This window comes from Vitis vinifera, chromosome 11 (assembly GCF_030704535.1).
Source record: "Vitis vinifera cultivar Pinot Noir 40024 chromosome 11, ASM3070453v1".
NCBI lineage: Eukaryota > Viridiplantae > Streptophyta > Magnoliopsida > Vitales > Vitaceae > Vitis > Vitis vinifera.
The window spans coordinates 9964797-9989957 of record NC_081815.1 but is presented as its reverse complement, the minus strand read 5'-3'; the positions used below and the strand labels follow the sequence as shown (position 1 = coordinate 9989957).

General features: G+C 34.3%; 1 protein-coding gene across 4 annotated transcripts in view; it reads right to left on the bottom strand.

The window, feature by feature from the left end:
* The window catches only part of LOC100854449 (autophagy-related protein 18b), a 40687-nt gene extending 17487 nt beyond the window's left edge, over positions 1-23200 (bottom strand). For 2 of the 4 annotated variants that reach the window (XM_059740535.1, XM_003633121.4), the window contains exons 1-5: positions 22995-23200; positions 22796-22869; positions 11714-11787; positions 11480-11589; positions 2561-2652 (exon numbers count right to left, since the gene is read on the bottom strand). In XM_059740535.1, coding sequence (XP_059596518.1) covers positions 2561-2652; positions 11480-11589; positions 11714-11787; positions 22796-22869; positions 22995-23053 — 409 coding nt within the window. In that variant the 5' untranslated portion in view covers positions 23054-23200. Of the gene's footprint in view, positions 1-2560; positions 2653-11479; positions 11590-11713; positions 11788-21570; positions 22757-22795; positions 22870-22994 lie in introns of those variants that run through there. The other 2 variants (XM_059740536.1, XM_059740537.1) reach the window with 2 other exon arrangements.
* Positions 23201-25161: the final 1961 nt, after the last annotated feature.

The window sequence follows — 25161 nt, the reverse complement described above, 5'->3', positions numbered from 1 at the left end:
CTTGCTAGAGGCGAGCGCCTTGCGCGCTTAAGCGGCGCCTTCGTGAAGGGGCGTCGCCTCTCTTCAGGCGAGGCGCCGGAGGGTGGCGTCGCGCCGCCCCGAGCCTAGGCGCGCCTTTCAGAACTATGGTAGAGAATGTAGAGATTTTAGCCCTTAAGCTCGGTTGCAAGGTGGGGTCACTTCCTTCTGCTTACTTGGGGCTCCCCTTGGGTGCACTGCACAAATAGTGGCAATTTGGGATGGGATGGAAGAGAGGTTTCGGAAGAAGCTAGCCATGTGGAAGAGGCAATGTATTTCTAAAGAAAGAAGAATTACTCTCATTCAAAGTACTTTGTATAGCATGCCCATTTACTTCATGTCTTTTATGCATATACCAAGAGTGGTTAGATTGAGATTAAAGCAAATCCAAAGGGACTTTCTCTAAGGCAAGGGAGCTTTGGAGAGGAAGCTTCATCTTGGAAAGTGGGCAATTGTCTTTTTAAATAAAAGAAAGGGTGGCTTGGGTGTTAGAAGTCTATCTACACTCAACAGGGCTTTATTGTGTAAATGGAGTGGCACTTTGCGGTAGAAAGGGAGACTCTTTAGAAGCATGATATTAGTAGAAAGTTTAGGGAGGAAGAAGGGGGGTGGTGTACCCGAGATATGAGGGAAGGGTATGGTGTGGGGTTATGGAAGGAAATCAAGAAGGAAGGGTCTTTATTGCTTAACAAAACTATGTTCTTTGTGGGGAATGGTAGAAGAGTGAGATTTTGAAATGACAAATGGTGCGGGAGCGATGCTCTATGTGATTCTTTCCCCTCTTTGTATGCCTTAATGGCTTCAAAAGAGGCATGGGTAGTGGAGTGTTAGGACTCTTTGGGTGAGGAGGGGGGGATTGGAATCCTCGTTTCTCTAAGCCTTTCAATGATTGGGAGGTGGAGGTGGTGGAGAGGTTCCCTTTGGCAATACAAGGAAAGAGGCTAGTTATTGATATGAAGGATAGGGTGCTATGGAAAGAGACTAAGGACAGGAAATTTTCTTTTAAGTCCATTTATAGTGCTCTTGAACCTAGAAGTGCAATACCATTTCCGAGGAGCATCATTTGGAGCCCTTAAGTTCCAACTAAGGCAAAGTTTTTTTGCTTGGGAAGCTTCATGGGGCAAGGTTTTAACCTTGGATCAACTTACAAGGAGGGGGTGGCCCATAACTAACAGATGTTTCCTTTGTTGTGCTAAAGAGGAGACATTAATCATATCCTAATCCATTGTACCAAGGCTAGAGTTTTGTGGGAGTTATTATTTGCGCTATTTGGTGTGATGCGAGTCCTTCCGTTTTCGGTTAGAGATACCCTTCTTGGTTGACATGGTTCCTTTATGGGCAAGAAGCTTATAAAGGTTTGGATGACACCTCCATTTTGTCTCTTTTGGTCGGTTTGGAAGGAACGAAACAAGATTGCTTTTGAAAATGAGGAGTTTTCGATTCAAATGATGAAAAATTCTTTTGTATGTAATTTTTGGCCTTAGACTAAGTCATTTATAGATGAAGGACATTTACCTTTAATCAACTTTTTTGATTTGTTGGTTTCTAGACGAGGGCTAGTGAGATTTTTTGTATCCCCTTTTCTTTTTTGTTCTTGCCTTTAGGCACCTCTTGTATACTCCCTGTATGCTTTGGGTTGGCCTTTAGGCGCCCTTTTCTCTTTTTATATATAAAATTTTCTGTGCGTTTACCTATAAAAAAATATATATTCCAATTGAGTAAATGCTAGCTAAATCAAATATTGCAAGGAAACAATAAATTTTCTAGAGTCCTTTATAGAAGATCCACTCCATGCTTTATAAATGATGTACTTTCAACTAAATCCCCTGACCCATAATTATTTGAGATACGGAACTATGGATCAGACTGGATGATGATATTACATTCAACAAGTGCCCCTAAATCTGTAAAATAACCCAAAGCTTAGGATGCTTGCAAAAGATAAAGGACACTGATGCAAATTTGTCTGCATCAACAAAATAAATCCCTAAAACACAAAATGATTTTTTAGTACCTTTCTGTGGAAAACCATGCATTTTCCTGTGTCTATCTTCCAAATTTCATACAACTTTATGACTGCAATCATCAAATTGCAGGTATATTAAACTTTTCCTTCACTAAATTATCTTATTAATACCCTTCATGGATTTCCCTCAACTCATGTAACCATGCTTACTTGGTCTTGTACCATAGAAAGTTAATCAATCAGTAAAAGTAGAGCTAACCAGGAAGCTCTTAAACACATATGTCCATTACTTTGCTATACATAGGACAATACATCGAGTCATATAATAAAAAATCCAGCAACTGAAATGAAGAACACATCATGTGAAATCTACATGGAAAAACAGCCTAAAGAACTGCAAATGTATAGCATACATGTATAAAAGCATAAACGACAGGCTGCTTGCTATATTTGGACACCAGATAGATATCATTACATGAGGAGAAAAAGCAGCTCTACAATTGGTTCAGAAATAATAGCCCAGGTATTCTGAATATTTAAATATTGAAAAAATTCTGTAAGATGTTCTACCCTCACCTTTTGAATTCGGCACAGTATCTATAGTGTCCAAGATAGAGAGGCTATTTAGATCATAAATGTATGTCTTTTCTTGCAACACTACAACAAGTCTGCATTTACATAGTATATCAATATCAACGAGTGGAAAAAGAATAGAAGTATGATACTGAGAGAATAATGATGTACAATGGGCCAAACCAGATTCCTAGTAGTTGCAAAATTTTATTGAAATGTCCTAATCATGGATTTTATCTTTATTGAATGATTTTGGTCACTTGCAATTTGGAAATGATGATAAACTAAATCTGTATGCTGGATTTGTACACTCCTCAACATTCTACTCTCAAATTGAAAATTTCTATTAAAAATAAAAATAAAATAAAAATGAAACAAAACAAAACAAACAACCAGATTAACCATGCTATATGAAATCAGACAAGTTCCATCAAGAAAATAAAAACTTGAGGTATAGCATGTGGACTATAATTGTTGATAGGCAACAAGGTAAAGAATGAATCCAAGTTAAGGGGGAAACTAGAACCAGGTCATGGAGAAACTCTTAAGAGACTTCAGTAGTTGAAAAGATGAGTCCACACTAACACATGGATGCTTAACAAAACAAAAATAAGTTGACCTCAAGATGAGATGACACATCTTACAGCTCAAACTGCAAGGGAATATTTGTACATGCATCCATATTTTGATGGCCTACCAAGTGTCTCACAAACTGTTCCAAGTTTTCCATTGTCAAAACTATATCCAGAGGCAGCAAAGAATAACATAAAAGGCAGAACAAGTTTAAAGTTCACAAAATGTTGAAATATTTGAAACACAAGGAACAAAAAGATCATATATTCACAAAAATAGCTTGGCATTTGTATGAGGAGAGCACTAACTTGAGGAATTTTATGGTTTTTGCAAAGCGCAACATTAATAATCTTGGATAGGGACATATTGAAGTTGAGACTCACTATGGTTGACACCTTTGGAAAGCCATTTTGAAGTTAATATGGAGGCAGAAAGTTCACAGATTTCAAGGGCCAGTTGGAGAAGGGGAGAGGAGGATTAATAGGTGGTTGGTTTAGGTGAAGAAAATCATTTGTTTTGGAAGATAAGAGGGTGTGAGATTGTCCCTCATTTTTAATTTCACAAGTTTCATAGTCAAAGCTCAAGAGATGTGATTGAAAAGAACAAGGAAGGGAGGTCTGTTGACATTGTGAACTAATGAAACCAAGTTTAGAAAGCCTCTGTAGGAGATCACAGAGTGGAAAATTTACTCTTTCATCTTTAATGTACATTTAAGATAAATGGGATTCAAAGGAAAAGAAGGGCTAAGGAAAGGTAAAAGCCATGTTAACATTGGATGACAGGTAACTCTCAAATAATATCATCTAAAGGGGTTGAACCTATCAAAAAAATATATCATCTAAAGGGGTTGAGTTCCCTTCTCTCCTGTGCGATTTGGAGTCCTCTCATTCCTTCAATATGTTTTCTTTTTCCTTTTTCTAAATTCAGAATTTAATGCTAGATAAAATTCCTCCCAAATAGAAAAACTTATATCTTAAATAGAAAAAATAAATAAAAAGAACCTTTCCAGATGGAGAAATATAAAATATACCCCCAGGGGCACAGGGAGGGATGGAATGACCAAAGGTGAAGACTAAAGTCAGATCCATGATTGTGTGAATGAGAAAAGACAAATAAATAAATAAATAAACCTGCATATATAGGAGGGGAAAAAACCTAAAAAGAGCACAACAAAATACACAACCAGTTTCCTTGAAGAAACAAAATACAACAGTCAACATTGCCATATTTTGTTTCAGATCAATATCATAAGCTAATCAATTAAAAACTACTTAGCATCAAGACAAAAATAAATAAATAAATAAACACTTGACAAAGAACAGAGAGTATTCTCAAGGATCTTTATATTGTGCATTTTCAAAGTCTTGACAAGGCTTACAGAAGAGGACCTTCTGAAAGATTCTACTACTCATTGCCATAATGATTCATTTTCCATAAAGGTTCCTATCCAGGATAACTTCTGCTGTTACAGATGATTCATAATATCAAAGTAATTGGAAAAAATAAAAATAAAAAGTTAAAGCTGGAAACCTAAAATAATGAAGCACAGCAAGAATTCTGAAAAGAAGAAAAATGAATAAGCAATCCTCCTAGAACCAAGCTTATCCCATATATTCTTAACTAGTGATATGCACTAATTTTTATTGCACAAGTCAAACTACTAGAAGGAACTACTCTTCAAATTTAGCATCCCTATCTAGAGGAATGAACAATTAGAGCAATGACTTATCTATTCATCATTGAAAAGCTAATTCTCAGTGTAAAAGTGACAAAAACTGGATTTATTTGTTTTAGCAGAAACAAACATCTATCATTGCCATGAAATTAGTAAGTATAAAAACAAGAAGAAATCCTTTCCCAATTGCATAATCTGATAAACAGGTCTGATCAAAAGCTAGAGAAGCTATACTACTGTCTAAGGCAAGAGTAACAGCACAAAAGCTTGACAATAATTGGTATATGTTGGCTTAACAATATTAATTTGGTTCCAAGTAACAACTAAAAACAGTTTAGCTTCAAATTTCAAACTGAAATTACTAAGCCATATTACATGGGTTCAGGTACGAGAGTGTCAAGTGTGCGTATGTGTCCAAGTGTCAGATCCTTGGCATCCCAAAATTTTAAGATACAGGGATTCAGCTTAAAAGGATCTCAATTATGGGTGTCGATGTTTAGATACGGCATTAATTATCATAGTTATCATATGTATTTTATTTTAATTTAAACTTATTGAAAATTTTTTATTTCTCTCTTTATTTTAAATATATTAAATTTCATTTTTTATTATTTTTTATTATTTTAGTTACTGAAATTATCTTTGAATTTTATATGTTATTAATTTTCATATATTTTTTAGTTTAATTAAATGTTAAACAAATATTTTTTAGTTTAATTTTTTAGTTTTAAATAAATGTTGAAAACTTATAGAAAAATATATAGTTGATTTTAAGTGAACCTATTGAAAACTTTCAAAATTTATATTTTTAATTATTTAAATTGAAGCTAATTTATTTTAAAATTTTATATATTTTAACATTGATATAATTCAACTTAAGTATAATTTCTATGCAAAAATATTTTTTAAATCTTGTTATTTTAAGTTGATAAAATTAGTTTGAATTTAATATATTTTTTAGAATGAAAAAAGGTAATTGTTATAGTTGAAGAATAGGGTTTCACGGGAATAATTTTCTTTCATTGAGATTATTCTTTTATAGAGTTTACAACATATACAAATCCTTCAAATTAGGAAACTAAATCACTGATTAAAAGGAAATAATAACTCCTAACAATTACTTTCCTAAAAATACAAAGATTGACAACTAATAAATAATTTACAGCTTTACAAAGTTATTTCTTTCCATATCAGTTTCGGATTTCCAACACTCCCCCTCAAGCTAGCTTAAAGATATCTTTCATAGCCAGCTTGCCAACTAGAAAATCGAATTGCCTCTTCTGTAGTCCTTTGGTGAAGACATCAGCCACTTGTTCCTCAGTAGGGATATAGGTCATACAGACCAATCCGTTGTCTATCTTCTCTTTAATGAAATGTTTGTCCACTTCCACATGTTTGGTGCGGTCATGGAGAACCGGATTGTGAGCTACTAAAATTACTGTCTTATTGTCACAATACAACTTCATAGGAGATGAACCTGTCATCTTTAACTCTTCCAGTAATCTTCTTATCCACATAATCTCACAATACCATGAGCTACAGCTCTAAACTCAACCTCAGCACTACTTCTAGCAACCACATTCTGTTTTTTACTTCGCCACGTAACCAAGTTGCCACCTACAAATGAACAATACCCAGAGGTGGATCTTCGATCCACTATGCTTCCAACCCAATCTGCATCGGTGTAGGTTTCAATTTGTAGGTGTCCTCGTGACTTGAACAGAAGACCTCTACCTGGTGTCCCCTTTAGATACCTTAGAATCCTGTAAACAGCTTCAAAATGCTCTGGTCCAGGCGCATGCATAAACTGACTAACCATACTCACTGAGAATGCTATGTTAGGGCGTGTATGGGATAGGTAAATCAATCTCCCAACAAGTCTCTGATAACGATCCCGGTCCTTCACATTCTTGGCTTTTGTAGGTTGCAGTTTTACATTAAGCTCTATAGGTGTTTCAGCAGGCTTACATCCTAACATACCTGTCTCATCAAGAAGATCAAGAACATACTTCCGTTGATTTACAAAGATACCTTCTTTGGACCTAGCAAACTCCATCCCAAGAAAGTATTTTAATGCCCCCAGGTCCTTAATCTCAAATTCCTCAGCAAGTTTCCCCTTCAGCTTCTCTAGTTCATTGCAATTATCCCCAGTTAACACAATATCGTCAACATACACAATTAAGATGGCTACTTTACCTTCATTTGAATGTTTGTAGAACATCGTGAGATCAGCTTGACTTTGAGTATATCCATAATGCTTTATTACTTTGCCAAAGTGCTCAAACCAAGCTCTAGGCGACTGCTTAAGTCCATATAAGGACTTCTTCAATTTGCACACTTTCCCAACTCCAAAACTTTCTTCAAAACCTGGTAGAGGACTCATGAACACTTCCTCCTCTAGGTCTCCATTAAGAAATGCATTTTTAACATCCAATTGGTGTAAGGGCCAATTGGAATTTACTGCAAGGGACAACAAAACTCTAATTGAATTTATTTTAGCTACGGGGGTGAAAGTCTCTTGGTAGTCTATTCCATAGGTTTGAGTAAAACCCTTTGCCACAAGTCTAGCTTTGTATCTCTCAACACTTCCATCTGCTTTACTCTTTATTGTAAACACCCATTTGCACCCTACAACTTTTTTTTCCCTTGATAAATCTACAACCTCCCAAGTGTCATTCTTTTTTAAGGCATTCATTTCCTCAAACACTGCCAATTTCCAACTCGGTTCATCTAGTGCTTCTTGAATATTTCTAGGTACCACAAGTTTTGAAATATTTGTAGTGAATGCTCTATAGTTGTCAGAAAGGTTACTATAGGAGATATATTTGGCAATGGGATGTTTAGTGCAGGCTCGGGTTCCCTTTCTAAGAGCAATAGGGAGATCAAGGTCAAGGTCCTGTGCAGGAACAATTGGGGCTAATCCTAAACCGGGTTCAGGTGCAGATATTTTTGGACTTAGACCAAAGTGTGATGGTAAACTTAGATCAGTAACAGAAGAAGAAGAAGCATGTATATGAGTAGGAATAGAAGGAGGGTTACCTGAGACATTTAGAGAGCCATTACCCAGGGCTTTCGGTTGACCATGTCCTAGGATGATCGGCTGGTCTTTACTTCTTCCAGGGACTTTTTTCCTTGAATAAACCACAGACTCAAGATTGTTTCTATTTTTTTTCATTCATAGTATTTCTTCTTCTAACAGACCAATTTCATATTCGGATTCAGTAGGCTTAGTTTCCTTATTTTCTTTTTCAAGAGAGATATCAAGAATTACACTAGGCAAAGGTTCAACAATTTCCCAAAAATTTGGTTCCACTAATTTCTCCCCCTGAAGTAAATTTTTGGTAAAATATGGGACATTTTCCATAAAGGAAACATCCATAGTTGTGTAAAAACGTTTTGTAAGGGGATTAAAACATTTGTAACCCTTTTTATTAGGAGTATATCCTACAAAAACACATTTTTTTGCTCTTGGGTCTAACTTAGATCTTGACCTTTTTGGAATGTGTACATATGCAGTGCAACCAAATATTTTCAAGGGTAATTCAGAATTAATTCGAGATTCTGGAAATACCTTTTTCAAGCACTCCAAAGGAGTGGTATACTGCAAAATTTTTGTAGGCATCTTGTTGATTAGATATGAAGCAGTTTGTATGACATCCCCCCATAAGTATTTTGGAATATTCATGTAAAACATCATAGCCCGTGCTACTTCTAACAAGTGTTTATTTTTACGTTCAACTATTCTATTCTGCTCAGGGGTATCAGAACACGAGGATTGATGTAAAATTTCTTTCTCGTTTGAAAAGGTTTCCAAAACTTTATTAAAGTACTCAGTCCCATTATCAGATCTCAAAATACTGATTTTTGTTTGAAATTGGTTTTAATCATTCTATAAAATTCTTTAAAAATCCTTTCGACTTCAGATTTTTCCCTCATTAAATATACCCAACAAAGACGTGTATGGTCGTCTATAAAGGTCACAAACCATTTTTTTCCTGAAATTGTGGTTACTTTTGAAGGTCCCCCAACATCACTGTGAAAAAGATAAAATGGTTTTGATGCATAGTAGGGTTTTGGAATGTAAGTTTTTCGTTGGCTCTTTGCCAATAAACAACTTTCACATTGAAATGATAAAAGATCAACCTTTTGAAATAACACTGGAAATAAATGTTTTAAATAAGAGAAACTAGGATGGCCTAATCTGCAATGCCAAACCATTATTTGATCACGAACAGAAAGAGAACTAATACTACTTAGTCCTTGAGCAATTTTATTACTAGGTAAATTATCCTCGAAATAATAGAGACCATTGATCATCCTAGCACTGCCAATCGTCTTCCCCGAGCTCTGGTCCTGAAAAATATAATGGGATTCATAGAAGATAACACAACAATTAGAATCTCTAGATAATTTGCTAACAGACAAGAGATTACAAGTTTAGGAACATGGAGAACAGATTTAAGATCTATTCCTTCAGAGATTTTTATTAGACATTTTCCTGCAATAAGTGAGAAATTACCATCAACTATCCGAACCTTTTTATTTCCAGGACACGGTGAATAGGATTCAAACATGTTTGAGGAATTGGTCATGTGGTCGGATGCTCCAGAATCGATTATCCATGGAGTAGATTTAAAACGACAAGATAGAGCATATAATTCATTACCTGTGTGTGCCAAAGAAATACTAGAAGTACCGGATGTCAAGTTGGATTTCAGCAGTGCAAGAAGATGCTCCATTTGCTCAGTGGTGAAGGGGCTGGTCTCAGCCTCATTAGCAGTAGGAATAATGGGTCGGCCTGGTTTGTCACCTGTTTTTCCTTTCCAATTTGCAGGTTTCCCATGGATTTTCCAACAGTTCTCACGAGTATAGCAAGGTTTGTTACAAAAATCACACCAAACCTGTGGTCTTTCATTTGATTTGCGCTAAAACGCAGCAGCTTTATTATAGCCTCCACTCGTGGTAACCAAGGTTGAACCTTCAATAGCAACTCCGAGTCCCTTCTTGCCCAGCATCACATTCCTCCGACTCTCTTCTCTTCTAACTTCTGAAAAAACTTCACCAATTGAAGGCAGGGGTTGTCTTCCAATGATTCTCCTCCTTACCTCATCAAACTCGACATTAAGGCCAACCAAGAACTTGAAGATCCGATTGTCTTCCATGGTCTTCTTATGATGAAGTCCATCCTCAGCGAATTTCCACTCATAGGTGTTGAAGAGGTCAAGGTCTTACCAGATCCGCTTCAAGGAGTTAAAGTACTTTGTGACGTTGTCCTCCCCTTGTCGTATCTCACCAAGTTTGAGGGTTAATATGTGATTGATTCCCTAAATCAGAATACATCTGATTTACATTCTCCTAAAGCTCTTGTGTTGTTGGATAGCACATGTAATTAGAGCTAATGTCTTCTTCCATAGAATTCACAAGTCATGTCATCACCATGGAATTCTCAGCATCCCATATAGCATAGTTCGGATCATCCACTGCAGGAGCCTTCCTTTCACCCGTCAAGTAGCCCATCTTTTCACATCCTCTGATGTACATCCGAACTGATTGAGACCATTTCAGAAAGTTGTCACCATTCAAGCGAATCGTGGTGATTTGGACAGAGTGAGATTCCGAGGTGGTAGGACTGATTTTTGAAGAATCAGTGATGATGGGACTGTTCAGAGAAGGTTGAGGAACAGTAGTGGACTCTTTTGAAATATCCGACATGGTTTCAGATAACAGGGATTGAAAGAGAGGAAGAAGGAGGATTTCGGCAAGCAAATTGCTAACTCTGATACCAAGTTGAAGAATAGGGTTTCACAAGAATAATTTTCTTTCATTGAGATTATTCTTTTATAGAGTTTACAGCATATACAAATCCTTCAAATTAGGAAACTAAATCACTGATTAAAAGGAAAGAATAACTCCTAACAATTACTTTCCTAAAAATACAAAGATTGACAACTAATAAATAATTTACAGCTTTACAAAGTTATTTCTTTCCATATCAGTTTCGGTTTTCCAACAGTTATTATCTATTATAATTTCTTTTTATGAGATAATAGATAATTGTTATTATCTATTATAATTTAAAAAGAAGTTAAAATAGAGATAAGAGTCAAATAACTTATTGGTGTTATTTAAAACAAGTAAATAAATTTATATTAAAAAAAAATTAAAGTTGTATACAATGCAATCTAAGCATGTCAAACACAGATCTCACACCCACAGCTCCACCCATGTCAAGATGGCTATTTTTGGGTGAAATTGAAGTCTTTGTATATCAAAAAAGCTAAGATGTTGTTTGTTTTTTTAACTTTTTGTTAAAAGCAAGTTGCTTTCAAATTTTAGATGTTTTTTTTTTTTTTTACTTTTTATTAACTTATTACTTATTTCTTAAATTTTTTTACTAAATAGAAAAAAATTAAAATATTTGACTTGTTCTTTAATGGTAAAAGTAACAAGCTGATTTTTCTTTACTTCTTAATACTTAATAAAAATAAATTATTAAAAAAAAAACAAACAACTTAATACTTAACACTATTAAACATTATTTAATCTTAAATTCTATTTAGAATTAAATCAAAAAAAACAAACACCACTGAAGTATTGCCTTGAATTCATAAAATAGCAATTGTTCTGGGGAAAACAAATAGTAAAACAAGCAAGATATGATAAGTATTTTTTACCTTTTCCTATTTAGACGAATGGCAAGGACAGAAGTTAAAAAATTTAGTTCTCGGAGGGCAGCTCCAGTTGTAGTGTTGAACAAACAGAGACGGCGTGGGGATAAAGATGGCTGTGGAGTCAGATGGAACCATGGTAAATGATCAATCAGAAACTAAGAGAAGTTAGTAGGAAAATGTACTTTTAATAAAAGGGCTACACCATCTAGCACAACAAATCAGTAGACCACCAAGCACCTGCTCACCAGCTCCAACAATGGCAAGAAGACTAGAGCTAAACAGCATCTCAACAATGATGAAACCTCCAATAGCTAGCAAGGGAAAACAGATAAAATTAGGATGAATCCAATCTACAATTGTTAAAGTTTATTCTCCCCAAATTGGGGCATGTGAATGTAACATTCAAACTCAAATTCTTTCAGAAAACAACAACAACAAAATCCACCCTTATAAAAGGAAAAAGGCTAATTAATCATTTCACAAGGTGCATGCCTAACCCATAAAACATACCCTTTTTTGGAGCAAACCCAACACAAAATGATAGGATAGCAGTACAAAATACTAGATGGATGACTGCAACATTATTGAACCATAGCACACTGTTTCTTTCATTATTATAGGAACTCATAAATTGAGGAAAAGAATAATGGTGGTCATGATGTAATAAGGCTAGCAACCCTTAACAAGGCTCTTCTTAGGAAATCGTAATGGGGGTTGGGAAGCACCATTTCCTTTGGAAACAGGTTATTGATGGCAAATTTGATGAGATTGAGGGTGGTTGGAGATCCAACAAGTTAGGAGAGGCTTTTGGAGTGCGTCTTTGGGAGGCTATTAGACATGAGTGGAATGAGTTTTGGCACATGACTAGCATCTCTATTGTGAATGGGGCAAAAACCAAGTCTAGTTAGATGGACTGGTGATTCTGTGTTCAAAGATCACTTTAACTTCCTTGTTCAGAATGCATTCTAAAAGAAATGCTAAAGTAGGGGATCTTTGAGTGGAGGGGGTTGGAGAGGTTGAAACACTTGCTTTCATTGGGGCTATCATGATTGGGAGAGTGGGGAAGCGAGAAGAACTTTTTGGCACATTCACACAATGTGTGTCCGTGGTTTAGGAGAGGAGAGATTGCGCCAGACTGGGGTGAATAATGGGAGTCTTTCTGTCAAGTCTTACTATATTATTCCTTAACTTCTGAAATCTCCCAGGACTTTCCAATCAAGCAAATCTGGAATTACAGGGCCCATTCATGGCTGTTTCCATGGGAAACTGTTCGGGAAAATATTTTGGCAGTTGATCAGCTTATGAAGAGGAGCTGGATGTTGGCTAATAGGTTGTCTGTGTAGGGTCAAGGAGTTAGAATTTCATACTCTTATCCAATGCATCAAATCCCTAGTTCTAGCTATATTTGGCTTGCAGTAGGTATTTGCAAAATCTGTCAGATTGCTTCTCTTAGGCTGGAAAAGAACATGAATGCAGAAAAGATAACAAAGAATGTGGAACTTGGCCCCCTTTGCTTGTTTTGGTGTATATGAAAGGAGCACAAACATCCAGATCAAGTGTTGAAAGTCTTTTTCCTGAAAATGTCTTTTTGAATGGACTAAAAGATCCTTTGGGGAGTTGACCTTTCCTTGATGGATTTCATTGAGGCTTGGGTCAAGATTAAGCTATATAGGTTTTTTTTTCTGTGTTTTCTATTGCTTTTTTGCTTGCTTTTGTGCTCTTTCTATACTCCAAGTGTACTAGGATTGTGCCTCATTTTTTGTTAGGCCCTTTCAATGTATAATCTTGTTTGCCTATGAAAAGAAATGTATAGTTTAATTTTTCCAAAATTAGACAAGCCCGTGACTGTATGTTAAAATTAGGATGTCTTACTACAATCTTTTTTTTTAATAAGAATTCTACTTCTAGTTCCAGCTTCAGCATGATGATAGAACCAAACAAGATTATTACATTAGAATGTTGTATTTCTCCTGCAAGATCCACATTACTAACACGGATTTCTACAGTAAGAGATGCAAATCCTATATGTAGTTTGAAGTTTGAAACTATTTCAGCATCCAGAATGATATCTTGTTCCAAGATTTAGTTGTCTTTCTTGCAAGGAATGTTGTACTACAAAAATGTTGCAATTTTTTAAGAAATGAACACATTATTAACGGTCCATTTTGTAACTTTTAATACCTGAAAAGCAGAAAGCCATTAATTTATCAATCCTGGACCTTTTTATGACATAGTATGATTAGGAATATCGATTAACCCTCAAAATTAACCCATGAACAGCACTCTCAGCCTTGGCACTGAGATTGCTTGCTCATAAATTCAGAACTCAATGACCAATGAATTAAGAGCCCCCAGAATGGACTTTTCAGATTAATTCACACCATGAACAAGAAACTAAAACACTAAAAGACATTTCCATCTCTTTTGTTCCATTCTTGATTTCAAGTTGAGTCTCTAACATCTTATCAAAAGGATATTTGCAAGACCCAGCTATACATATGGAATATTTATATAGTTGATTAAACGTTCTCACTATACAACTTTTAATGCTTCAAAAGATCCTTAATTTTAATGCATGCATCATGTAAGATTTTATTGTTATAAAACAAAAAATAGTAACATCATTATGTGGTGATCATTACAAATCCATTATTTTCTTAAACTTACATAGAGAAAGTCAGTAAAGAAGATCTTAACTAGGTGGTAGGGAAGTTCCACATACAAGAGGAGTTTATGGTGTGGAGAATGGCATTATCAAGTTTATAATAGTGTCACAGAAGAACAAAAGAATCTGAAAATAATTTTTTTTTCAAATTTCACTTTTTTTGGTCTGAGGACTCTTTAGAAGAAAGGTTTATCTCTTTAAGTATTTATTTACAGGTTAGGATCAGTCATGGGCCTCCCTGCTTGCCGGCAGTTGCAACTTACTCTTTTGATCGAATGTCTCCTGTATAGCTCGTGTACTTTGGTTACAGCCCCTTGTTTGGTGCTTTCTAATACATTTATTTCTCTATCCATACACACACACAACTAAAAAACAAACAAACATTTGGGAACTTTCCTTATAGTGGATATATCTTCCCCATGAATAATAATGCACATAATCAAGAAGCAAGTGCTTTTGAATATCAAAGAACCCAATGACAGAGGGCAAAAGATGGAAAGCATTTGCAAAGTTTTCATAAACATACATGATATACAAGCCAAGCAGATTAAAATATATAGATGATGTAAGCAAACGATTTGTGAATTTTAGATACAACAATAGGAATGTGGTTCATTGTTTGTGTGGATCATGCTCTTGACATCTCACTAGGTTATATTGGAATCAACATAAGATATTAAAACTTCATTGTTGATCATGAAATTCTTTTGAGGCAAGTGAGAAATAGCTACTCCTTCCACTAATGTTAAAGGAAAAATGCACAGGCTAAATTGTTGTAGTATACCCTTCAACATCAAACATTTGCAAATCTTAAGGTGATCTTTGTTAGACCAAGGTTTGGTTAATTTCATGTTTTGATCATAACAAAACAAGATTTGGATTTAACATTTACATTTAAGTGTGATAGGCAAGAGGATTTCCTTGGAGACATCAAGAAGAAGATATATCAAGCTAAGAAGGAAAGCAAGAAGAAGAAGGAGAAGGTTCATTTCAAGATAAATCTTCAGGACCTTAATAAATGTAAGATTGTAAATCCACTAATTTATGATTGCATTTCATATTTTTATTAACGGGGCTTGATTTATCCAAATGCCTAAACCGTTTTTCTATTTTCATAAATTGGATGAAAATAGTTTTGAAGAAAAACCTAAACTTAAATTGTTCAAGAGTAGCTTTATAAAGGTTTTTCAAAATAGTAAGCAGTTCATAGCCGGTTTGTTCCCCATGTTTTTGAGCTAAATCTTGTATATTTATTAAGATATCAAAAACAAAGCAAGAACCAGTTGACCACCAGGTCAATTGGTCAAGGTGGTTTGCCAAAATCCTATAGTAATGGCCATCGATTGAGTTGAAAGCTTAACCGGTTGAACTATTCACTCAACCAGTTCAACATTCAACCAATTCAACTGATCAAACCATTTACTCAATCGATCAAATTGTTCACTCAATCAGTCCAGCTCAGTGACCTAATGGTCACCTGTTATACCTTCTGCCAATCAATGGCTAGTGAGCCAATTCAATCGAAGGTTATGATAGAGCCTAACTATGTCTAATGGATAGTTTGACCTTCTAACTCCTATATAAAGGATCTGTACTTCATTTATTAGATGGAGAAGGGTTCCAAATTGTTGTTCAATTATCCTTTGAGCATTAGACAAGAATTTTGAGTACAAAAAGCCTAAATTTGCATTTCATTCTTAGTGCACCTTATCAATCCTAGTTTGTATTGTGTCCATTAAGTAAAATCGTAATCTAGGAGTTCTTAGTATTGTAAACTCAATCTTGTAACCTTGTGAGGATGAGCTCGAGTGTGAGGTATCATTTGAGGAAAAAATTCAAATGTGAGGCATCACTTAAGAGTTTGCCAAGTGTATGGTATCACTTAGGGAGTTTAAAAGTGAGGTATCTTTTGAAGCTTGTTGAAAGCCCCTCAAAACCGAGAATCCAAGTAGACAAAGCTATAAGGTTTGGTTTGATGCCTTAAACATAGTGCAACCTTTAGGCTTGGGATTGAACCAAGAGGAGAGCGGATGTAAGTTGCATTGCACCAAACCAATGGAAAATACTGCATTTGCATCTCTCTATCCCTTATTTCTTTATATTCCATTGTCTATATTATTGTTCATAATTGCATATATTTTTCATTTGCACTCATTAAGCTAAAAAATCAGTTAAAATTGGCCAATACCTAATTCACCCCTTTCTTGGATGTTCACCTTAGGTTGGATTAGTATAAACCTAAAAATCTTAGATGCAACTAAAAAGAGAATGACTTCTAAGGGTGCACATCTACTCTAGAATCACTTTTTATTTTATTCTTTTATATGACCAACATAGCATGCATAACCTAGGGTATCCTATCAAAAAAAAAAATGCATAACCTAGGGTAGATAGCTTAAATATCATCTTTAAGAAAAAGGTTGTTGATTCATAATTGCAATAAAGACCGTAAGCCTAGGTATTTGCATAGGAAAAATTCTCTTTTAAGGGTTAAGAAAAAATTGGTTAGGGTAATAAATATGGAGATAGGAAATTTACTTTTTTTATTATTATCAATTCTTTGGAAATACCTATATGTTAACATATAACCAAGATTGTTTCAAAACTGTTTAAGATTATCTGTGAAAGTATTATTATAATTTGAGTATTAGGGTTATTATGGGGGTACAATATATAATATTTGGTACTTCAGAAACACATTCTCTTCTCTTATTCCTTGTTCTTGAAGACAGTATCAAAGCAAGTTCCAAACCCTATGTCTTAGTTGCAAACCTAATTTCCATTGGACATTGCCCTTTGCTTATTTTGCTATTCAAGTTATTCCAATCTACAATTTATTTAAATAGATTCTAACGGTAGTCCCATTGCTAGGAATTAAACCTAAAACAATATTGATATCCAAATTACTACATAAAATTGAATGAATCCAATTATCTACTACTTGTTCCTAATTTTCTGGTGAATCTTTTATCCATAAACAAACTAACTAGTCTCTTAATTTTTTTGTAACATTCTTCCCTCTCCATTTTGTATTTCAAAATCTCTCAATGAAGAAGATGATTGGTGGAAGGTATGAAGTTATTGGAATTTATTACCTTGTTGGCCCACCTCTTGTTCCAATTGCTATACATACTTTTGTTTCCTCCATGCAATGAAACTATCTCACCCTCCACTTCACATTCTTTGATTTATGGAACTTCCAGTTATATTAGAGTCCAAGTTAGAGTGTCAAGCCTATGAGTTAGGCAAACATCATTGGTCCGCTCTTGGTGCTAGGGTCAATAACGGGAGTTCCAATCCTTTTCATCTTGCTCATTCAAACATTTGGGTTCCATGTTTTGTTTCTATTTTTTTTTTTATATAAAAAAACAAAAGATATATTGATCCAAGTAAGACTAAACACCTTCACCATACAAGGAAAACTATAGACATACGCAAAACTCCTCAAGACTAAACTCAACTCCTCTCAATGTTATCCACCCCTTCATATTACAAACATAAAGCCAACCAAGTTGAATAACATTAAGTGGAACTCCTCTAAAAGTAATAGTACAAGAGGCCCATAAAGAGGAATAAAAGTGAAGTAAATCCCACAACATCTCTTCCGATCTCCACTTTTCCTCAAAGATCCTAGCATTTCTCTCTTGCCACACAATCCAAAGTATAGTGAAGCAAGCAATTTGCCAAAAGGTCTTGCCTCTGATGGAAATTCCCAATGTTTCTAATGTTTTAGGATTTAAGTATTTCTTAAATTTGGTTAGATTATTCTAGAGTCACTTGTTATATTTGTTAAAAGACAAATAAGAAGTTGCTTATGTATTTTAGTCCATTTTTAAAGAAAGAAAAACATAATTTAGTGTGCCCATTAAAACATTTGGTTCAAATAATACTTTAGAATTCTCACATTTTCTATTACTAATTTTTGTGAGAATAATAGACTTATTCATCAGACATCTTGCTCTTACACTCCCGAACAAAATGAAGTAGAAGAGAGAAAAAAAAATACCTTTTGGAAATTGCTCATTCACATCCTTTTCATATGCAAGTTTCGAAAAAGTTTTGGGGGTGATGTTGTCCTTTCTACTTGTTTTCTCAATAACCATCTCTCATCCAATATTCTTGGTAATTAATTTTTATTTTATATCTGAATATTCCATTGCTTTCTATTCCTCCATGCATATTTGAATGTGTTTGCTTTATGCATTAAGCGACCACAAGTTCAAATAAATTTTTACCTCGGTCCACAAAGTATGTCTTCCTTGGATATTTCAAAACTCAAAAAGGTTAGAAACGTTTTAATCCCACTTTCAATAGGTACTTAATTAGTGCAAAGTTTCAATCTACCCCTTTTTTTCTTTTGAAACTCTTAGTACACAACTCTTCTCTTTAACTAATGATCTTCTTCTCATTATTCCTGTGTCTAAACCAATTGCATCATCAGCTCCCAATATTCATGTGTCTAAGAAACCTTTAATAGTCTATGTGAGAAAGAAAATGATCATGACTGAGATTGCTCCTTGAGACGTACATTCCACCACCATTCAATTGTCGACAATTGATAGGAGGTTCATCTCCTATTATTGATTCTTTGATTTCATCTTATCTTCATTTCCTCATTACTCTTCAAAAAGGTAAGAGAACTACTAGTCAATATCCACAATCTAAATACCCTAATTTTGCTCATTTTTCTTTTCCTTTTCAATCTTTACTTCTTTGTCTACTATTGCTATTCCTAAGACTTACCAGGAAGCTCTCTCATCTTGGCTAGAAAGTAGCCATGGAAGAAGACATGAAAGTATTATAGAACCGTGACGCATGGGGTTTAACTACTTTACCATGAAAAATAGAAATTGTTGGTTAGAAGTGGGTCTTTATTTTCAAATACCATCCAAATGATACTATTAAGAGGTTGAAAAAGCGACTAGTTTCCAAGGGATATATGTAGACATGATTTTTTTTTTTTTTTTTTGATGGACAACAAGAGCATTCATTAATAAGCGCCAAAAAAGGAGGGGGCACGCCCTACATATACAGGTTGTATACATAGAAACAAGTCAAACACACCTCAACCAAAGAAAGACAACAAACAAAACAAAGCAAAGTTAACCACAAAAAAGAGTATCAAGGAAAATCAACATAAAGGGAAAATCCAGCTCCAAAGAATCCCTAGTCCACTCAAAAAGAGTCCAAAAGAAGAGATCCTTTAAACCCTGGTCGGAAAGATCTTCATCTTTGAAGGTTCTTCGATTACGCTCTTTCCAAATACACCAAAACAAACAAATGGGAGCCAAGTGCCACATTGCTCTAATCTTCTTTTGCAACCCCTTAACTTTCCATTGAAGAAGGAGATTTCTTCCTGAATCTAGAAATACCCAAGTCACTCTAAAGAGGGTTAATAAAAAGGTCCAAAGCTCTCTTGTCTTAACGCAATGAATTAGGATGTGATCAACTGATTCTTCACTCTCTTTACATAGATTACATCTATTGACCATTTGTCATCCCCTCTTCATTAAGGTGTCTATAGTTAGGATCTTCCCCCAAACAGCTTCCCAAGCAAAAAAGCAAGTTCTAAGAGGAGCACGGGATCCCCAAACCTCCTTCCCCGAAAAAACGAAATTATTCTCCCCACTTAGAGAACAATAATAAGACTTGACACGGAAAAGTCCTCTCCTATCTTCTTTCCAACATAAAGTGTCCTCACCTTCTTGCACTTTTAACAGGTTAAGAGAACCCAAAAAGCGGGTCACCTCCTCCACCTCCCAATCTTGGAAAGGTCTTCTAAAATGAACCTCCCAACACCCCCCTTCATCCCCTTCTCTTTTGCAAGATTCTACAACTGTAGCATTTTTATGGGAAGCTATCCCAAAAATAGTAGGGTAAAAATCTTTTAGCTTGAAGTCCCCCGCCCACATGTCCCACCAAAAGCCTGTACGACTACCATTTCCTATATGGATAGAAGTTCTAGCAATAAACTCTTCCCACCCTTTTCTAATGTCTTTCCAAAGGCTCATCCCAAATAACTCCTTCCACACTCAGTAGTCCAACTCCCCTCCACCTCCCCGAACTTTCCACAAATGATCTTCCTCCACAAACTATCATGCTCAATAGAGAATCTCCATAGCCATTTGCCTAGCAAAGCTTGATTGAGGCTATGCAATCTTCTTATCCCCAAGCCTCCAAAATTTTTAGCCTTACAAACATCTGACCATTTTACCATAGATCTTGCTCCTATCTCCCAAATCTCCCCACAAAAAGTCTCTTTGAATTCTCTTTAATATAATTCTCACTTTTCTAGGAATAATAAAAAGGGACATAAAATAAATAGGGAGATTTGAAAGAGTGTTCTTTAAAAGGACAAGTCTTCCTCCTTTGGAAAGGTAGTGTTTTTTCCAAACAGTTAATTTCCTTTTAAACCTCTCCTCAATAGAGTCCCAAACACCACAATGCCTATTAGGGGCCCCAAGGGGTAATCCTAGATAAGACGTGGAAAGCTTTCCTACTTTGCACCCAAAAAGAGAAGTTGCTCTATTCACATCCACTGTCTCCCCTACTGGAATAACTTCACTTTTTTGCAGATTTATTTTCAAGCCTGACACCAATTCAAAACACATGATAATCCATTTCCAAAAATTCAGCTACTCTACATTATCCTCACAAAAAAGGAGGGTATCATCAGCAAACAAAAGGTTGATATAAAGGTTGGTGCATTTTTGACACCAAGTTGATATAAAAGCCAATTTCGACTTCCTTCTTTGTAGACATATGATGTTGGTTACTTTGATTGGCCTTTATATCTTCTTGGTGTCAAAAATGCACTTTCCATATAGTATTTTCCAAAAGAAGTCTAAGTTTGTTGCTCAGAGGGAGTCAAGAAAGGTGTGTATTTTAAAAAAGCCATATATGAGATCAAACAAACCCCTCAAGAATGCTTTGATAAGCTTAGTGGATTACTAACCTCTCTTGGTTTTTCTAGTCGCCACTTAGATCATTCAGTCTTTGTGAAGAATACATGATTAGGTATGGTGATTTTAATTTTGTATGTTGATATCCTTGTATTTGAAGGTGATTTGTGTGGAGTTGAAAAGGTGAAAACATAGTTGAAAATTAATTTTCAAACTAAAGACGTGGGGTTGCTTAGATATTTGTTGGGTATAGAGGTGCTCTTAGCAAGAATATCAATGCAAAATTTACTAAGGCTAGTTTGTTAGGATCCAAACCTGTAAATACACCCATGGATCCTAATGTACAATTGAAAGGAGTAGATGATGTAGATTTTTCTGATACAAGAAGGTATAGAAGTCTTGTTGGAAAACTCATATATTTAACTATGACATGTCCTGATATTACCTTTATTGTGAGTGTTGTTTGACAATATATGAAAAGTCCTAAACAAGTGCACTGGGATGCAGTTTGCCATTTTCTCACATACCTAAAAGGAACAGTTGGAGTGGATATTTTGTATAAGAAGCATACCGAACTTGATATTTTCAATTCTTCAGATGCTCATTAGGTCGATTCTGAACCTGACAGGCAATCTGTTAGTGCATATTACACTTTTTTGTGAGGTAATTTGGTAACCTAGAAAAGTAAGAAGCAAAATGCTATGACCAGATCTAGTGTTGAGGCCCAGCATTGTGCTATAGCTCATGTGAATACAAAGTGTTATGAAATAACTAGGTCTTGAAACTAAAACCCTATGATTATGCTGTTTGATGGTCAAGCATCTACATATATTGCAAGTAGTCCTAGGTTTTGTGAGCAAATAAACATATTGAAATGGATTGCCATATCATTCAAGGAGTTGTGATGAGAAACAATCCACTTCAATATTTTAGATCAAAAGACCAACTTGGAGACCTATTTACTAAGGGCATTTCAAAAAATCTGTTTCTATCATTTGGTTCCAAGATAAGCATTAAAATTTCCTATGCTCCAACCTCCAGCTTAAGGGGGAGTGTTAAAGATTATGTGAGGGCATCATTGTAATTTGAGTGTTTGGGTTATCATAGGGGTGCAGTATATAGCAATTCTCTTCTCCTATCCCTTGTAGTTTAACAAAAATCATCTATTTAACTCCTTAGCACTGATCAGTGGGAAGCACAGTCACAAAAATGGCATTTGGAAATAGCATTCAGCCTCAGATATATTCAAACTCAAATATATTCAAAATTGGGAGTTGTCCAGGAAAATATTGGAGAAGTCCAGACAAAAATCCAAAATGAAATTAAAGCCAAGAAAAGTAAATGATATTTCAAGAAAAAAGGGAAATATTTTTTATCGCACCCGGAAAGTTGGGAATTTCCAGATATTAAAGAATTATTGAATAAACCGGATACATTCAGGCTCCATTTGTTTTATGAAAAATCAAAGATAAATTTGACATTTATCATTTTGTCACCGTGAGCGGGAGGCTGTTACCATATACATGCAATTTTCTACAAAATTCCTGTTCCAATATCTTCAATAAACAGCTTTTGAACTTCAAAAGTAATATTCAATCAAAACGTAACTCAAATTAGCACAGAAATTCATCCGTTTCCGATTCACAAAAACTAACTGAACGCTAAAATTCGATTCAACAAAACTTAAAAAACAAATGTAAATTAAATAAACAAATAAAAACAAGGAATATGAACTAGTATTGAAAAACTTGCCTCGCTCATAACGTAGAGTCCCTGTTTCGGAATCGAACACTTTGAATCCATCCCTCGTGCCAATCGCAAAGTAACTGAAATTCAAAAATACCAAAATTCTCTGTTTGTTTCAATAGAAAAGATTCCCAAAAAGCCTAAAAAAAATAGGGAAAAGAAAAAAATAAAAATGAAGAAGAAATAAGAGAAAGGGTAGTAGTACCTTGTATCTTGATTGAAGGAAGCGCAGAGGATTGGGTATGATGAGGAATGATTTGCCATAGCTGTTTATGATCCTTAGGAATTGGATTCCTACGTTTTCATGTTTGGAATTTGGATTCCGTCTCGATTCGCGGCATCCAGGAAGAAAGAGAGAAAACCTGAATGAGCAATGACACCTCCTAGTCCAACAAGGATGAGAGGGACTGTGATTGTGACCATGAGTCCATGACCAATAAGACATGGGCCCGGATCTTTTTTGGGCTTGATGGGCCTAGCACCATCGGGGCCCAATGTTTTCGAATTTCTTTCCCACCCTCAAAATGAAGCCCATTAAAAGATTCCAAAATTATAAAATACTTATTTTAGTTTTTTTGTCAAATTAATTTATTAAAAACAAGTCAATATAAACTATTACTAGAATTCTGATTTTTAAAATTTTAAAAATAATTTTATCAATCATATCAATACCATATTTTGACTCTTAAGGTTTAGGTTTCGCTCACGATTTTCCTTTCTTTTACTTCCTATTTTTCTATTAAAGGGAAAACAGATATAGGAATCACAATAGAACAAATTAGGCACGACACCACTTTGCTTACTTTAAATCAATTCTCATCAACATAGATTTTTAATTATATTAAAATAAATATAATTTATAAATAAATAAATATAATAAATTTTTATAATTTAGTTTTGTAAGATACAAATTATTGCACCCATAACAATTCACCCCATTACCATTCCTAAGTTGACATAACTAAATAAATAAATAAATGTGATAGAGTTTGACCAAATATCCTTAAAAATTGTTGTTATAGCATTTAAAAAACTTTATAAAAGAGGGCTTAAATCACTTTTCATGTTCATGGATAGGAATTAAGTTTTAAGAAATTCTTGTTGGTTACCCTAATAACCTTTATGTTATATTTCAAAACTATTCTTAAAAGCGGTTTTGTGTTTTTTAAAGCAAAGAAAATATAAAAACACATTTGGTTATCAATTATTCTCACAACAGATTTTGAAGAATGTTTTTAAAAAATATCTAGTTTTTTAAAAATGCATTTTACTTGTTTTAAGACATTTTCACTTGTTTCTAAAGAGCTATTTTAAAAAATAATTATATAAATATAAAAAATGATGAAAAATAAAGTATTATGGATAAAAGTTATTTTTTTTAAAAAAAAACATAAAATATGTTGAAAATATTTCGAGTTTCCAAACAAACTTTTGTTATAGAAAACTTCATTAAAATATTCCCAAAAATACCCTTAGACTATGCTTGGAAATTATTTCAAGAAATAGTTCTAATAAAGTTTTTAAGAATAGATTTAAATGTTTTCATAAACAAAATTATATTTAGAAACTAAGGGTCTATTTGGTAGATGTTTTTTAAAACTATTCTAGAAAATAGTTTTTAAGAACAATTTATATGTTTTTAGAAATAAAATTGCATTTAGTAACTAAATTTTGAAAAACAATTTTTGCTCTAAAAAATATGTTAGGAAGTTGTTTGTTTTTTTTTTTAATTGAATGTTTTCTTCAATTAACTTGATATTGTAAATATATAATAATTTTTAGATTCACACTTCATTTAAATTAAAAAATATATTCCATTTTAAAAATTATCTGCATCACTTATAATTTTTTTAATATAAATAAATATTATAACAATTATCACACCAAGATCATATTTTAATATGATATATTAAAATAAATAATTTTTTAGAGGTTGAAAAAGGGAAACACATTTAGATGAAGTAGCAACAATATCAGTAAGTTATCAAAATTAATGACTTGTAGAGACTTTTTACAAGTAGCACCAATGGAGGATTGATCCATTAACTTCTACTTAATTCTTCATTACCAACCTATCTTGAATCAGCTTTACTTTCAAATAATTATATATGGTATATAGATACCAGATTTTGCATATGGATATGATGTTGCATGAAGACATGAACAATGCGGTATGAATTCATACAAACATGCATGGTGTTAGACATGACAACCTCATAAAACCTAGAAATGATATCATAATGTAAATTTGTTAATTGTTAGGTGACCACATTGATCAAAAGATTCTTATTCGTGCTTTTGGAACAAAGTTATCAAATGTTTTAATGTTTTTTTTCCCCCTCAAGAATAGAAAACAATTTTGGAAAATACCA